General features: G+C 42.9%; 1 protein-coding gene and 1 long non-coding RNA gene across 2 annotated transcripts; both read left to right on the top strand.

Moving 5' to 3' along the window:
• Window positions 1–3597: 3597 nt before the first annotated feature.
• CRIP1 (cysteine rich protein 1) lies at window positions 3598–11636 on the top strand. Its single transcript, XM_020813010.3, has 5 exons — window positions 3598–3770; window positions 7346–7440; window positions 8681–8738; window positions 11162–11209; window positions 11335–11636. Exons 1-4 carry the CDS (start codon window positions 3731–3733, stop codon window positions 11200–11202), a joined length of 234 nt encoding a protein of 77 aa, XP_020668669.1. The 5' UTR covers window positions 3598–3730; the 3' UTR covers window positions 11203–11209; window positions 11335–11636.
• Window positions 11637–13082: 1446 nt separating this feature from the next.
• LOC144588911 (uncharacterized) lies at window positions 13083–15769 on the top strand. Its single transcript, XR_013544667.1, has 2 exons — window positions 13083–13167; window positions 15642–15769. It is a non-coding gene; the product is annotated as an uncharacterized LOC144588911 (long non-coding RNA).
• Window positions 15770–16928: the final 1159 nt, after the last annotated feature.

The raw sequence follows: 16928 nt of genomic DNA, 5'->3' as shown, positions 1-16928 counted from the left end.
TTTCATGCTTTGTATCCATCTTGTTTTGCAAACAGTGTCTGCATTGTCTGAGGTAAGAGTGCATAGACCAAAAAGGCTCCCCGGACGCCTCAACCTAAAGTGATCCAAATTTCATGCTAAGAGCAAAGGACAATAAGAAGGTCACACCTCACAGCCTGCTGGAGCTGTGGGAGGTTAGGTCACATTGCAAAGGATTACCCATTTTTAAGAGATTCCTCAGCCAGTACTAGTTTTAAATCAAAATAACAATGGAATTTCAGAAAATATGTAGACACTGATTCTAAGAGGCAAAAGGAAAGGCTGGAAAGGGATTTAAACAGAAGACACACATGGCCCATAACTCTGAACAGAAATCAAATTGCCGGATCATTGACTCAGGATACACCAGTAATTATATACAACAATTTTTTTTTTTATAAACCTCGATGAAAGATCCAATATTCAAGTTGGTAATCGTGAATACATGTAAACTGAAGGAAAAAGGATTGGTATTTTGCTATTTGAGCAGCCTGATGAAATAAGTGAGAATACTATAAGTGATGTACTGTATTGTTTGTTCCTGAACTTCAATGGAATATGCATCAGCTCTCTCTCTCTCTCTCTCTCTCCATCTCTCTGTCTCTGTATATACATAAGGTTCTCATTCTTGCCAAGGACTGAGAGAAGAAGCACCAGAGCCCTGGATCTGATACTTAGTAACTTGTGTCATGTTGGTTTGTTAAAAGTGAGTTCCACGTGCAGGCTGCAAATATAGGTGAGCCTAGCATGTTTATTTGCCATGGTTTTTTAAACTACAGTACAATATATGTTTTTTTCTGCACTATCCACAGTGCAGTGGTGTCTAGCCTGATGAAGACTTGTATGGATTGAAAGTTAGCATATCTATTTATTTATTTATTTATTTATTTAGGTGTGATTGTTTGGTGATCTAATAAAAGTACAATCTCCCCTTGCCTTTGGATTGTGTAAGGACCACATGGTGGTGCTTCCCCCCCCAATTTTTTCTTGCGCTAGCGAGCCTCTTGATTGATAGATTGTACTTTAAAACAATTCCATAACAGAAGTGTTCTGAGTAGTATGCAAAACATAAAATACCAAGTTCACAGTTAAAAGCAGAGACAGCACTCCCAGCAGCTCCATGTATATGCCACATATTATGGGTACAAGAGGATGAGGGGAATCGAACAAGCCCATGGCCAGAGTATCAAAACAGAAGTCCCCAATAATACCTCTGAACTTGTCTCCAAAATAATGCTTCCAGATCTTATCCCAGAGAGATGAATTAGGAGAATGCCCTAGTCAATGGTATAAAAAACTACCAATAGATCCAGTAGGCACAGTCCCCTATCCAGTTCCCAGTGCAGGCTATTTGCCAAGTAGAACAAAGTTGTTTCAATCTCATACACTGAACTGAAGTCAGACTGAAATGAATTTAGATAACTGTAAATGTAACTAATTACTTAAATCCGAGATGTTTTAATATGGTGTTTAATTACATTGTTTTAACATGAAAACAAATGTAATTGTGTTTTAATATTTGTAACTGTGTGGGGGGCCCAGACCCTTAATGGGCAAGGGGATGACATAGGAGCAGGACAGCAGTTGGCAAAGCAAATGTAGAAGTTTGTTCTTGAACTATGTACAGTAGAACAGTTGGTCTTGTCTGTTGCTTTCCATTCTGGACCCTCAACTTCCCCAGATCTTTTTTGCTTGTGGAGGTTGGTTGAGCATCACCCCCTGCTATGCCAGTCTCAAGCACTCTGGTTGGTTTTCTTCACAGCAGTCCTTTAGTGTCCTTGCTCTTTCTCTTTGGTGTGGGTGACTTGCTTGAACAACCATAGTCTTTTGAGTTGTTTCCACCACCAGTGTGGGAGTTGCACTGGCATCAGGATTACTGCAGGTTGGGCTGGGTTAGACGCCTCTGAAGGGGGCCCACTCCACCCTCCCCATATACTCAGCGTCTGGTTGGTCCAACAGTTGTTTTGCCCAATCATAGTGTTTCTGACAGTTGTTGGAAATCAGGGAAGGACATTTTGGGGTGAGGTCTATATATCCATAATGCTAGAGGAACTTTAGGCATCATGGGCCCTCTGGCCACTCCAGAGACTCACTCCACTTGCCTTTCCCCTTCTCTTCTCCATTCCTCTCCACCACAGCTACTGATTCTTGCCCTGGGCCAACAGCCACCCTCTCATAAGTAGTGCTCAAGCACTTTAGTGGTGGGCTAAATAAATAACACCTAAATAAGTCATCCATTCACATGTTCAAGCCCCATGTAACGGGGCATAATGATATCCTAGAGACTTCCACCCACTGGAATAGCATTAATGACGGCATACTGTACATCATGATGTATATAAGCAGCTTTACATTTGAACTGCCTTGCAAACTTGTCTTGCAGGCTTACAGCATACTGCTGTGAGGGTTCCGGTCTTCCCTTTGGGAAATCCTCCCCAGGTTCATCCTTTGGGTTAGCAAGTAATGACATATTTTAAGGGTTCAAACTTTCAACATTTAGTCCTTTAGTTTATCATACCCTCCCAAGATTCTCTAGGTGGGACCAGGTATCAATTACTCAGAAGCAATTCACTTTCCCTCCTGCTGGTGGCACTCTTGGCCCATGCAATTTGCTGAAGGCTGCAGGGGTGGCAGGGCAAATTAACCCCCACTGGCCCCACATGCTCTGGATGATCCCATCCCATCTCTCCCAGGAGAAACATTGGGCATCCGAACTCCCAGCCCCTCGTTTCACCACCAGATACTTCCAACTGACAGAGCTATAACCACCTTCTTAGCAGTGTAGAAGATTTAAGTGTTAAATCAAAACTGCCTTAGAAATCAAAATTCTAAACTAACAAAATTGAACATGCAAACTAAACTGTTTTAACCTTTATGACCAGAATATTTTAAAATACATTAAAGCGAGGATCAAGACTAGTATTTTAAATAATAAAGCAGAAACAAAAATATCAGAAGCATCTCCTTTCATTTCTTGTGGCCCATTTCTGTTTCCAGTCAGGATCCACTCCCTGCTTTATTTGAACCACCTTTACAGTTCCCCTCATTTCTTGAGATCTTCGGACTGCTGCCATCACGTCGGGCTGCAGGAGGGCCACGTAACCGTCTCAGGCAGCAGACCTGAGGTGTCCCCCAAAGGGCAGGAAACGGTTAGTGTAGCTACACGTTGCTTCTGCAGTTTTAGTAACAGACGCCGAGAAGCACTTGGGGGATTTCCTGCCTCTTCTGTTAAGATCATAACTAGGCGAGCTTTGCATTTGTACTGGGGAAGGACGCCTGTGCTGCTCTGCCCCAGGCAATAAAACGCGGCGGCGGAGGCGGCGGAGGCGGCTTTGCCAGGGGTCCTGCTGGTCTCCTAGGGTTTGGCCGACGGGAGGCAGGGAGCCTCGTCCCTCTTGCCCAGGGGGTGCCTGGGCTTCCTCTTGATTGCGGGCTTTCTTTGCCAAGCCCTCCTCCTGAGCAGGCAGCCGCCCCCCCCCCAAGCCCACCAACAGTAGCGGGGCGGCTTCGCGACGAGGGCTCAGCCGCGAGAGCCCCGAGGGCGCGGCCAGCATCTTTCCCGCCCTTCGGCCGAGGCAGGCAGGCAGGCAGGCGTGGCCGCAGGCGGCGAAGCGAGGTCGGCGTCGCCCCCGGCTGAGCCCAGCCCCATATAACGGCCCCCCCTGGGCGGCTTCCCTCCACCCCGGACCGAGCGCGCGACGAGAGCACCACCATGCCCAAGTGTCCCCGCTGCCAGAAGGAGGTCTACTTCGGTAAGGCTGAGGCGCCCGCACCCCTTCCACCCAAGCCAGCGGAGGGAGGGGGTTACAGGGAGAGTGGCTGCATTCCGGATTAGGGGGACCCTTTGTGGCGGAGGGGGGGCGCGGTAGAGGGAGAGCCAAGAAAAGAGGGGCCCATCTAGACTCTCCCCCTAGACTAGGGCTCGGCGGTGTAGAGGGGACGCCGCCACAATCTGCAAGGCCGGGGGGGGGGACCCGGCTTCTGTGCTCCAGGAGTGGGGCGTAACGCCCCATTCGGAGGCAACCTTTGAGGCCCCTCTGCTGGCCCCCAACGGTGAGCCACGTGGAGGGCTGGTGGCAAAGTCCAGGTCAGAATCCCAAACCCTGGCGAGCGCCTTGCAGGAGAAGTGTGCCCGTATGAAATAAAATTGCACACGGAAAGTACCGCTAAGACAGATGCTTCAGCACCTCACAAGTTTTAGGTGGCTACTAATAAGAGCAGTTCTCACATGAAGTCAACTTTTGAAAGTTTGACGAACATCAAACCATTGCATACTTCACCTTTTTTCTTCTGTAGAGAATTCGAGCATTAGAGTACGTTAAGAGCCATTACATTTAAAAAAAATCTGGATTCTTTTCTTAAGATGTTACTATCAGCACTTTAGTTTGGCACCATGCTGACATTTCTAGACAGTGACAGGGCAGTATGCACAGTTTGCTTATTTGTAGAGGGCATGGAGGCTGCAGGGATGGGCACCATGATAAGAAAGTTGAGAATAAATTATAGATCATGTGTAAGGAACTTTGTGCAAACTTATTTCCTTATATTTGCTCCAGCTTTCTCGTGCATGAGTTGCAACTTAGGGGACAATGCCTAGATGTTATAAAACTTGCCAAAGCTGATGGAAGGCAATGTGAGAGCAGAACAGTTATTTTTCTTAACAGCTGCCCAGACCTCCCCTGAGAAAGAGAGAGTCAGGAAACATCAGGCGTTCCTTTGGTTCGTTCAGGCAGCAAAAGGGAAGGGCAAGCATGCTAATTATCAGGAGACTGTAATTGTGTGAGCTAAGCTGGCAGACTACAGAGTGCATAGAACTGACCTTAGGTTACCAGGGACAGGGAGGAGATGATATCCACTCTTATATAATTTGCACATTCCATATTACCAGATCTGATTTTGAGTACAGAATATAAGGATATTTAACAAAGGATCTAAAAGAAACTAAAAACCCTCAATAAATCCTCCAGTCTTTCACCTGGGAATCGCACTCTCTCTCTCTCTCTTTGGGTGTGTGACAAACTTATGTGGGGCTCAGGGGAGTGATGCAGTATGCCCAATCTGAGGAAACCATTGGCGTTCTGTACATACATTATATTCAGCTCTCATAATTCAGTGTTCCTGTAACAGAATATGCAAGAACAGAATACAGTGGACCCTTGACTTACAGACGGCTTGACTTACAGACTTTTTGAGTTACAGACTTCTCTGGCCGCAAAATTTAGGTTTGACTTGCAGACTGAGATTTGACTTACAGACCAGAAAAAAACCAAAATGGAACAAAAACAGCCTGTTACGGGATTAATTGGTTTTCAATGCACTGTAGGTCAATGGAGACTTGACTTACAGACTTTTTGACTTGAGAACCGCCTTCCAATACGGATTAAGTTCTCAAGTCAAGACCCCACTGTATGCAAAGGTAGCTAGCTGGCCACAAGCAGGTTTGATTTGAAATAGGTGTCCCTAGGGCCCAGTCTTGGAAAGTGGGAATGGTAGCTATAAATATGTGCAATATATTGCATATTCTTTTCTTCATAACAGAGCAGCCACACCCAACCTTCTTCCTGTGATGCCACAGCTGCCAGATAGCAGCATATGCTCTATTTAGAAAACTGTGTCATTTAGCTTATTTTAGTTTTATTTTGCAAACAATGGGACCTGACAAATAGGAATGTGTGGTCAACATTCAAAAGTCCATGGAAACAACTTTAAATCTACAAGGACACCTCTTTTTATATATATATATAAACAAATAGGTAGAGTGTGTGGGGCTGTGCAGCCCTTGTGTGGATGTGACTCAGCAACACTTTTGGTTCTTTCCACATAATTTGGTTTTTTGTGTGCTGGACAAAATCTTGGATGTAATTTCTGTAACAATAAAAACAGCGGTGGAATTGCCAGTCTTCCATTCCTGAAGTGTTCTGACTTTTTAATAACCTGTATTCTCAAATTTAGAAAGCAGGCATGTAACCATCTTTTCCTTTTTACAGTGCAGGACTCTAACCTGACTGCTCTTCCTTCAGCTGTTGTATGTTTCATTTATTTAGTTGGTTGGTTTTTGTTTAGTGTTATAATTCTTTGGAAGTATGTGCATTTGTCAACAAACGTCAGCCCAGCTGTCTTCTTACTGGGCAGCATTTTTCCCATGACAAGGGTATCCCACTCTGGAAAGGCAGTTACACTAGGTTACAAAAGTGACTGAGGCAGGGAGGCCTGTGATCGTTTGCTGTTGGATCTACTTGTCTTTACTCATTTCTTACGTTTATTCCAAGCACATTGAATATGTTTCAGGTGTTGGGGGAAGGCAAACTCTTCTCCCTTAGTAAATATTTGTGAACCGTAGCTGTTAGGAGGATCTCATCAAAATCACACCCTTTGTGCCAGCTTTAAAGTTTCCTTTGTGAAAAGGATTATGTTTCAAATCATAGCTGTTGCCTCTGCCTTCAGAATTATTTAAAAGGTTTCCAGTGTCAGGTATGTTCAAGCACATGCAGGCATGCCTTCAGAAGCAAGTAAATTAGTATTTGAAGAAGTATGTCACAAAAAAATCCAAAATCCTTCACTGGGCCCTTGCATAGTAAACCGAAAAAGGTAGACAAAAAATAGGGAAAACTAGCGTTTGAATGCAGAAGAGTCTGGCTATTACCCCCATGTCCGGCTTTTGGAAGGAGGCAGGTTGGCAAGGCTGGGAAAAACCTTTGCCAAAGTCACAGGAGAGCTGCTGCCTGTCAGGATGGATCAGAGTGATGGATCCTTTTCGGTTGAGGAAACTCATGAAGGAGCCAAATGCCAGAAGTGGAAGTAACTTACCAAAAAAAATTTAAAAGGAAAAAAAAGGAGGATTTTCCTTACCCAGTGGGTATTGTGGTTCAAGCCTTCCGTTTAGACCAGTGGAAGACTTTTTAAAGCCTAACTGCAGCACAAGGGGAGGATGGGGCATGGAGAGTCAGTATGATCTGCCCTGCCCCCCCCATACCCTGTCCCCAATTGTTCCCTTGCACTAAAATTGGGCTTTGAAGAAAGCCCATCCGTGTAACCAAACTGAGGGGAAGAAGTGGGGCAAGAAGAAGAGGCAGGGGATGCTGGGCTAGATGCATCTCTGGTTTGCCTTCGTATCAGCTGTGTTCACACAGGATCTAATCCAAAGCAGTCACCATCACGTCGCTGGTATAGGAAATCTGTCAGGGAGACCATGTCCGTTGAGAGCCCCTCTGTCCCGTTCTCCTGGCTTGCATGAAGAGAGTGACTGGGAACACAGACAGGATGGTGCTGGGGGAAGGAACATCTTTGATTATTTCCATCATTGTTGTTCATTTGTGTCCAATGGTAGCTGAGAAAGTCACCTCTCTGGGGAAGGACTGGCATCGGCCATGTTTGAAGTGTGAAAAATGCAACAAGACCCTTACTTCAGGTGGTCATGCGGAGGTAAGAGCTTGAGGCGGTTGATTTACTTACTTATTTATTTAACTTTTCATATATCCCCACTTAGTAACACCCCCTACTTTGTACAGTTTAAAATGAATTGTAGGTGCCTCATTCATCAGAAAGATGTCCCTGGTTTTTTGCAGAATCATTGTGAGCCAGACTAGCATCAAGAATTCCTGACTAACTGAACTTCCCTAATTTTATTCGTTCCCTGGCTGCATGTATCTCATTTGGAGGGGCAACAACGGTGTCTTTAATTGATTTATGAAAAGTTGCTGATGTTTTCCTAACAAGAAGTCCTTTTCTCTTTTCAGTCCCTGGCAGCATTTACAGCATACTGACGGCCTGCCCAGACTGGCCATTTTTGGGTTATGGGGGTGGATTAGGCCACCCTTTGTTGAGGGTGGCAGGGGGAGGAGTGAGGTGCCATTTGATATGCTTCTCCTATGTGAACTGCAAATGACTCCTTGTAGCCTGATCAGCTGTCAATTAAGCACTTCCCGTTATACTCTGTGGAGGGTCAGGAGAGGGGTTCCCCCCCCCCGCTTCCCTTCCCTTTTTCTCCCTCCAGTCTTGCTCAGAATCTGCAGCAAAGATGGCAGTGAAAGCTGAGGCTGGTAACTCTTGGCTAAACAGGCTATAAACAATGAGCATGCCAAAAAAGAAGAGAAAAAAGGATGCATGCCCTATCACTGGGCCAGAAATGTGCACAACAGCCCTTAAAGGGGAAGGATGGTTTGTTCTAAGGAGAAATACCTGTGGATCTTTTTTTTCCTGATCCAAACTGTGCCCTCAGCGATACATATATCTATATACCAATGTGGACAGGCTATCAGTCTTTGGCATTTTTGTTTCTCTATAGTTCCACTAATTACCTCTTACAAAAGAGCATACTTTTTGTGTAAGTGAAGGGGGGAAAGGAGCACAGGAATTGTTTTTCTGTGGGAGATTTTTGGTTGCTTGTAGCTACCATGGATACCTATGTGCTCTTCTCCTGTGTGGAAGACCTGGAAAGCAGAGGACAGCTGCTTTGAATGTAACTTCTGAACTGTATGTTGTGCCAGAGCACATGACCCCAGTCTTTTTTAGCCCTGGGCATGAAGAAACCAGTAGGCATGAAATGCTGTGCCCACCCCTATGGTGTGTGATATTACTCATCATATAATCCCAAGAACACTGAGTAGAAGCAACCAGATATCTTGTTAGTATTTCCACTGAAATGTTTGTGTTGTCTCTGCAGCACGATGGGAAGCCTTATTGCAACCACCCATGCTACGCTGCACTGTTTGGACCCAAAGGTAGGATTCCGGGAGGGAGGGAGCAAAATGTTGGGCATTAAACAGCACTTATTTCCCGTAGGATATTTTTATCCAGAAACATGATCAAATATTATAATATCCTCAAGTACAGTGGCCTCGTATAGTTACATCTCTTCACATGTGTACTTCTGTCTAGAATGTTTTATGACAAATAATGCCTTAGTTCTTTTAAAATCTGATTGAACCAATGCAAGAATGGTAAGTCAGGAGTCACATAAGTTTTGTTGTTGTTGTCTAGCCTTACTGTTTTCCTAAGGCTAAGGATTTATGCTTATTAAGGGTGTCATTTGATCCTAACAAAATCTATAGCAAAAAATCTCCTTTAATAGAGAAGAAGCGCGGAGGGCTGTCCCCAGGAGGGCATATGACCTCTGTCCTTGGGGCAAATCGTAGACTCACATGAATGGGAGATTTTAATCACCCTTCTCTTAATGATTTCAATGTCTTACTCAAGGTAGAACTAAGGCTGGATTTAGCCCTAGGTCAGCAGTAGTTCTGTCTTAGTTTATTTGCTATTGTGGTGCTGGACACTGCCTGTAAAGCCCGTTAAGTCAATAGAATGCTGTGTCTGGTTCCTTCCTGTTTGTATCGCTTTGTGGATCAAGCACAATCTAACAGGATGATTCAACTGGAAAAATCTGCCCCTCTTTATTTTCCTGCTCATCTGAGCATTTCCTGCAAAGATGCTACAGCTGGTGCTCCTATTGTTGGATGCAACATCTGTTTTGTTAAACTCTTCTGTACATGGGGCTTTGTTGTAGCTACAGTAAAGAAACAAAAAACTACTTAATTCTGTGCCACTAACACTAGACATGCAGTGATCACATCTCATACAGCCATTGCACATATCCTAAGGTGCCTCACTTGAAAAGTGCTTTTGGTAACACTATATAGATAGAAATGGTTGCCCTAAGTCAGAATTGACTTGATGGCAGATTATCTTTGAGCTGACTGGATAGCTCAGTGAGCTACGTAGATATCTGGCTGCAGATCCGCCCTGACTTAGATGCTGCAGTTAAAACATGTCCTGTAGATGTAACTATGGCTCCTGCTTCTCCTCTGTGGATGAATGAGTTTCAGTTTTTGCAGCCTGATGATGTGGGCAGGGTCCTTGGAGAGGTGCAGGCTATCGCTTGTCTCCTTAGACCCTTGTCTGCTTTGATACCATTCACCATGGTATCCTTCTCGTCCATCTGTCAGAGATGGAACTTGGGCGCCCTGTTTCATCGTGGCTCCAGGCCTTCCTGGAGGAGAGAACTCAGAGGGTGGTGCTGGGGAACTCTTGTTGAACCCCCTGGCCAAGGGCCTGTGATATCCTTCAGGGTTCTGTTTTGTCTCCTGTGCTATTTAACATTTACATGAAACCACTAGGAGAGGTTGTCCGGAGTTTTGGGGTTCGGTGTCACCAGTATGCTGATGACCCCCAACTCTGTCTCTCCTTTCCATCTAAATCCACGGAAGTTGTCTTAGTACTGAGTCAGTGTCTGGCGTCCGTAATGGGCTGGATGAAGGCGAATAAACCGAAACTTATTCCAGACAAGACAAAGGTGCTCCTTGTCAGTTCAAAACCAGGTCAAGGAACACAAGGTGCAGCCTCCCTCTGAAAACTTCCACTCCCTCTGAAAACAAAGGCATGCAGCTTGGGGTTGTTCCTGGATTCATCTCTCAGCCTGGATGCCCAGGTTTCAGTGGTGGCCAGGAGTGCCTTTGCACAGTTGAAATTAATGCGCCAGCTGTGCCCGTTCTTGAGAGGTCTGACACATGCCGTAATTATATCTCATCTGGATTACTGTAACGTGCTCTGTGTTGGTCTGCTTTTGGAAAGTGTTCAGAAACCTCAAAGGGTCCAAAATGGTGCAGCCAGATGGTTAACTGTGGCCGGTTACAGGGAACGTATAACGCCCCTGTTACAGCAGCTCCACTGGTTGCCAATCCATTTCTGGGCACAATTCAAAGAGCTGGTTTTAAGCCATAAAGCCCTAAACGGCTTGGGTCCCAAGTGATCTAAAATATGCTCTATGAGCCTGCCTGGGCATTGAGATAATCAGGGGAACTCCACACAGGAGGCCAGGCTGGCCCCATCCGTGCTGTCCTTCTGCAGGCAAGCGAAGACCTTTCTCTTCAGGCAGCCTTTTCCTTAATGACTGGTGGTTCTGAGAGGGCTTTTAGATGGATTGTTGTGCTCTGTTGTTTCAAGTCTGTTTTAATATTGATCTTAGTTCCCGTTTTAATATACTTGTTTAATTCCTTTTTAATATTTGTATGCTTACTGTTTTTATCTTTTATATACAATTTAATGATGTAAGCCACCCTGGGTCTTTTTGGGGAGAGAGGAGAGATAGAAAGAAATAAAAAAATAAATAAATAAAGATCTGTTCTTCATGACTTTGGTTTGCTTTCAGGGTTTGGCCGTGGAGGTGCTGAGAGCCACACCTTCAAATGAAGCTCAGGTAACAGAACTTCTTTGAATATCTGAGACGGAGACTTCTTTACTTTCCTTAATAGCAGAGCCTGATGTGAGATAGTCCGGCTGCCTGGATTTTTTATGTTCACTGTGTCGTCTTTTTCTCTTTAGGGTTTGAAAGATGTGGTTTGCTGTGAATCATGGCCGCTCTGAAAGTAGCATAACCACAACGTGTTCCACTTGTACTGAGCTAGCATATTATAAATGTTCTCTGAAGGTATATAATTCTAAATGGCCAAGATATTTTCTGCTTCATTTCCATTGTGAAGTTGTGGAGTGGAAAGCAAGAAATTTTGCTAATCATAGGCAACGCTGAGAGCTTGCCGGCAGTAAGTTCCAGCTTAAAAAAAGAGAACGAACCCTGCTTTGGATCCTGATGATTTTGTCCCTGTAATAAAAGTTTGAATTAAAAAGGTTTTTTGTCAAGAGCATGTTTGTTCGTGTTTGATAAAGATGTTTTGAAAAATTGTTATTACTTGGAGAGTGCAACAAAGCCGAGGAATATCGTGTGTAATGAATAGAATCAATTGCGCTCCCTGAGTCTTCCTTGGAAATACTGTACTAGTACTGAATAATATGCAAAACCATGTAACTGAGCACATGTCTTGGCCCAGTTGAGGTACCCAGGCCTTAATGTGAACTGAATTTTCACCCTGTGCTGAGCTGAACTGCTTCTTCAACCTTAATTGTTGGAGGTCCTGCTTTTTGTCTAATTATGAGACGGTGTAAATATGGTGTTCTATTTGGTCTGCAAAAAAACATTCATAATCTATTTGGTCTGCGTAAACATTCATAATCTGTCTCACATGCTATTGTTGCTTCTCGTACTTTTCTTCACTTTACCAAAGGGCCATGGTGCATGGTAAGTCTTAAGGAAGATGCTAACAGAATATCTCAGTGAAGGCGTGTTTCTTAATATGGGTGCTACATCAGATAAGACTATACAGTATTATTCTATATCCTTGCAGATCTCACTGCAATAAATGAATGTATGAGGAGCAAGATTGTGGTGGATGAGGGAGATGCAAACAGATGCTTTTTGTAGTGTTCAGGACCCAGACTTCAGTTAAAGAATGAATCCTCCTTCATTTTTTTCATGGGGTCCTATCACTTTGAATAGATAGGCTCTCACTAGATCGTGTCCATTCGAACCAGGGATTTGAACCCAGGTCTCTTGATTCCTAATCCCTCCATCTACTTACACCACATTGGGTATCTAATTTAAAAGTTTAGGGTTCAGTTTTAATTGCCAAATTAATTAGTAACTGGCAAAATTATCAACAAAATGGTTATTAACATTTGGGAGCCACTTTCAATCAATGGGGCCACAAGTTAAAAGCATATTTGTTTTTAGAGTATTTCTTATTACATACATATTAACATACTATTGTTTTCAGTGGAACTTACTTCTTTATTTACGATGACAGTCTCAGTCAGCTATGGTTTCTTGAAGTAGGTTGATAGCCTCGGTAGAGATCTTTCAGAAAGTTTATACTATAGCATTGATGATTAAAAGAAAGACTGAAGCCCACCCTGGTGAGCTAGGCTGAATACGGCACATCAGAATTGGCAGCTTATTTTCAAAGAATCCAAATTTCTGACATGCCAGTCTGGCAAAGAATCTGACACAGAGAACATGAAAAGGAAGCATGTTGTGTGTCATTATTTCAGTGGTTTTGTGGAAATTCCGGTTGCTATAAACATTTAGTCGTCAAAGTGAAAAACAATCTGTTACAGTGGGTGTGGGTAAAAACATACAGTACAGATAACGAGCGGAAAGAGTCAAACGGGAAGCTGGCAGCTTTTGCAACGGATATATAGACCAAGAAATATGAGAACAAAAAAAAAATGAGGTTAAGAGTGTTTACTAATTGTTCTGTTTTGGTTGATCCTATCTAGAGGAGATCATACATATTTAATCATCATCCAAACTCTGTTTTTAAGGTAAGAAGAAAAAAAGTTCAACATGAATATACTTTAGTTCTTTTTCCCCCCGAAGCTTAAACGTAGTGATTTCATATTAAAAGAGAATTAAAAATGACTCTTCCCAAGTATGATTGTAGACTTGGGTAATGATCTCAATTGCTAAACGCTATTTCAGGCATCACTGCTTGGCAATTATATCCTTGGCCTGCCTGGTCTAGAATGTTTTGAGGGCCATAACCTGGGCATGGGGTGTATGGGGAAGACCGGAGAAAGGTGCTGGACAAGGCCAGTGAATTAGCCACGTGTCTTAACTACTGTACTTGAAAAGTGTGGCTATAAGTATACTTAATAGGTAGCATGCAGTTCTCCCTAAGGGGTTTTTCTGCACTCCATAGGTTCTGTTCTATACAATGTAGTTTTGCTTTTAAAATGTAATTATTGCCATGAGGCTGGAGAACCTTCATCAGTAGTGGAGTGGGTGAAGGAAGGAGTCATACCTTCCTTCACTTGCTGCAACTAACTTGAAAACCAGTCACTTACATGACTGCAGCGATTGGAGATTGTGGCTGGAGAGGTGAGCTATATGGTCCTGTGATTGTATTTAAATAATGCAAAACAAGGTGTAGCTCCACATAAACTGCAATGTGGAGCTTGACCCTAATTCAAAAGGTATTCAAAAATTTTTATAAACACATTGCAAATTATCTTTAATATGCAAGGTGAGTTTATAAGTGACGCTTGTGTTGCTTTTTATTTTCCTCCTTCATCTCTGTAAATAGCTGTATTTCCCCTATAGAATAACACAGAGAAATAATATCCCAGTAACAACCCTGTAAAGTTGAGCAGTTGTTATTGTTTAGTCGTTAAGTCATGTCTAACTCTTTGTGACTCCATGGACCAGAGCACGCCAGGCCCTCATCATTTTGAGCAGTACTTGTCATTTTTCAAATGGATGCTGGAAATTATATCATGTCCAAAGTAGCCTAGTGGAGTAGAGATTTACACTTCTTGGCTCGCAGTACACATCTTTGGGGTTTTCAGATATGTGAATAAAGATGCATTTCAGTTCCTCCTGTGCTTTTTTTGCCTTTTGCTGTTGTTTGAGCCAGTTACTGCAAGAATACATTCAGAATGAAATAAAATTATGCATGTACATTTCAGCAACACAGATTTTATTTTCATACTGGAAGTTTATTAAGCTGAGTGAGGACTGAAATTACTTTAGCCAGCACTGACTTCTCAGAAATTAGAAACCAACAGGATAGTTCAGCAAAGGATAGTCATGGATTGAGTTTTCCCCCCATGATTGAAGCTGCTGCTAGAAAAAGCAACAGCTCTCTATGTTGTGCTGCTAACCAAAGTCCATTTATGCCCATTGAACAAGCCCAAGTACAAGGCCACTTGTAATGAAACATGCTTAGTTTCTCCTGTGGATACAAGGAAATTACAGCTAGTACATAAAAAGAGGCATGCTTTCTAAGTTGCCAGTGAGCAGTAAAACTAATTCATGACTAAACTGGAACCTTGTTACTTCAGAGGCTTTAAAAAGGAGATTGGACGGGATCCTGCTAGGGCTGTTTTGAGCCATGTTAAGGCTCTGAAAGGATGTGACTCCTGCCTTCCTCCAAGGTTCCTAATGCCGATATGTAAAATCACAAACTTGCCCTCTTAGTTGAATTCAGTTCGAGAAAGAATAAGCTCATGAAAGTTCATGCTGAACTAAATCTCTTGGTCTTGAAAGAGCTACAATACTTTTGATTTGATTTCTGGCTTTGTTACACAATGAATAGCCTGGGACTGAACATTTTAACATCTGTTCTCTGTGGAAAATCAGATCCTAAATTAGATGCTGCTTGTCCCAAAGGCTCAACCCAGGCAGAGCACATTCCATTCATATTTTATGTTTCATATTTACCAAAACAGGACACATTAAGTGTAGACAGTTTTATGTCAAGACTTGAGGACTTGGGAACTATAGAACATCATTATAAATATATCACAAGATTTTAGAGGAAGCTGGGAAAAACACTGAGATCAGTCAGAGGTCTTCAGAGCTTGGCAAAAATAGCAACAGAAGCTCTTTTTACCAGAAATGTATTATTGCTATCTAGGGCTTTCATAGCTGGCTAGATAGTTCATTGAGTTAAATATCTGGTTGTGGAGCCAGATGTTGGGAGTCTGATTCCCAACTTTGTCTTCTGTGAATAGAGTCAGCCTGTGTGGCCCTGGGAAAGCTGCTCAGTCTCAGGCGGCCCACAGAATAGAGGAGTAGACCACTTCTGACATGCCAAGAAAATTCTGTACCTAGAAAACTCTGAAAAGGGTCACAGTAAGTCAGAATTTATGGCACATGACAATTAGGGCTTTAAGAAAATGAATTGACTAAATCTAAGAACTATGAAAGAATTTCCATTTTGTTCTTTATGTTCTATTGAGATCTTCTTTCCCAGTAAATGGTAAGATGATGCTTAAATCTCTCCTGCATGTTCCAGTTGATTTCCAGCGCCTTTGATGCACAGCCATGGTGACATGCGTTGGAACACTCCCTTGGAAAAGCCAGTTGCACTTTAGGCAAGAAATTCTTGCTTTGAGACATACACAATAAATTTCTATGAAAGAACATCTCTGGGAGTTTTGGGTATGCTTCCTAGCATTCCTGAATGGATGGCTTTTTTTTTTTGCTCCATCACACACACACACTGAACCCATACACTTTTTAATGCAAAGATGATACATTGCAAAGGAAAGCAGATTCTCATTGCTACAAATGAACTTTCCTGGTGTTGAGAGATCTATGGCAATTCTTGTAAGATCTGGACACCAATATTTGCATATAGAGTGGTGCCCCGCTTGACGACAATAATCTGTTCCAGCGAAATCGCTGTAGAGCGAAATTGTCGTCAAGCGAAAGTAAAAAAACCATTAGAATACATTAAAAACCGGTTAATGCGTTCTAATGGGGAAAATACCTCATCGCCCAGCAAAGATCCTACATAGGGCGGCCATTTTCTGGTGCCTGTAAAGCGAGGAATCCGTCCTAAACACAGAGGGGAGCCATTTTGCACAGTGGGTGGCCATTTTGCGACCCACTGATCAGCTGTTTTAAAAACATTGTTATGTGAAAAATCGGTTTCCAAAGCAGGGAACCAATCATCGTTAAGCAAAAAAACTCATTTGAAAAAAACTCATTGTTTTGTGATTGAAATAGCGATTGTAAAAAACTCATTGTAAAGCGGGTTCATCATCAAGTGGGTTCATCATCAAGTGGGGCACCACTGTAAATAAGACCGATGGCTTTACCTAAAGAGAATGGTTCAAGTTCTACTTTCAGATGCCTTAAATGCTTGATCCTACAGCTGTAACCTGAGTTGGAGTGACTCGGATTTCTGTTCTACTCCGGTTGCTTGGATATTCAAAGTTTCTATCATAATTTAAGCAGTCCAATTCAGGTGCTAAGATGTATTTCTTTATAAAAGATGTTTCTAACAAGGTCTTACACAAAAGACTGGCAGATTTTACTAATACTATAAGAGAACAAGCCAAGTAAGATTAAAAAGCAAAACTGTCTTTGGCAATGGCTCTGCTACCTGGCCTACTCTTCCTTTCTGCTGAATCTTCTGTTCAGTCAACATGCCTTCCTCATCCTCATACACAAAACAAATTGATTTCTGAAGCATTGCCTTGCTTCTAGTGAGAATTCCAGTGTGTCGCAGGTTGTTAAATCAGCCCACATCCAAGCCACTTACTCTATAGCCAACCAAGCGTTACTCAAATTCTGC

Source organism: Pogona vitticeps, chromosome 4 (assembly GCF_051106095.1).
Source record: "Pogona vitticeps strain Pit_001003342236 chromosome 4, PviZW2.1, whole genome shotgun sequence".
In the NCBI taxonomy this organism is placed as follows: domain Eukaryota; kingdom Metazoa; phylum Chordata; class Lepidosauria; order Squamata; family Agamidae; genus Pogona; species Pogona vitticeps.
The sequence above is the reverse complement of the archived record's forward strand: the minus strand, read 5'-3'. Positions and strand labels throughout refer to the sequence as shown.

Excerpts from the sequence above, each read along its gene's own strand:
- CRIP1 (XM_020813010.3), top strand. The coding sequence starts at position 3,731 with ATGCCCAAGTGTCCCCGCTGCCAGAAGGAGGTCTACTTCG. Across the intron at positions 7,441-8,680 it reads CTTCAGGTGGTCATGCGGAG|CACGATGGGAAGCCTTATTG; the intron begins GTAAGAGCTTGA and ends TTGTCTCTGCAG. Across the intron at positions 8,739-11,161 it reads TGCACTGTTTGGACCCAAAG|GGTTTGGCCGTGGAGGTGCT; the intron begins GTAGGATTCCGG and ends GTTTGCTTTCAG.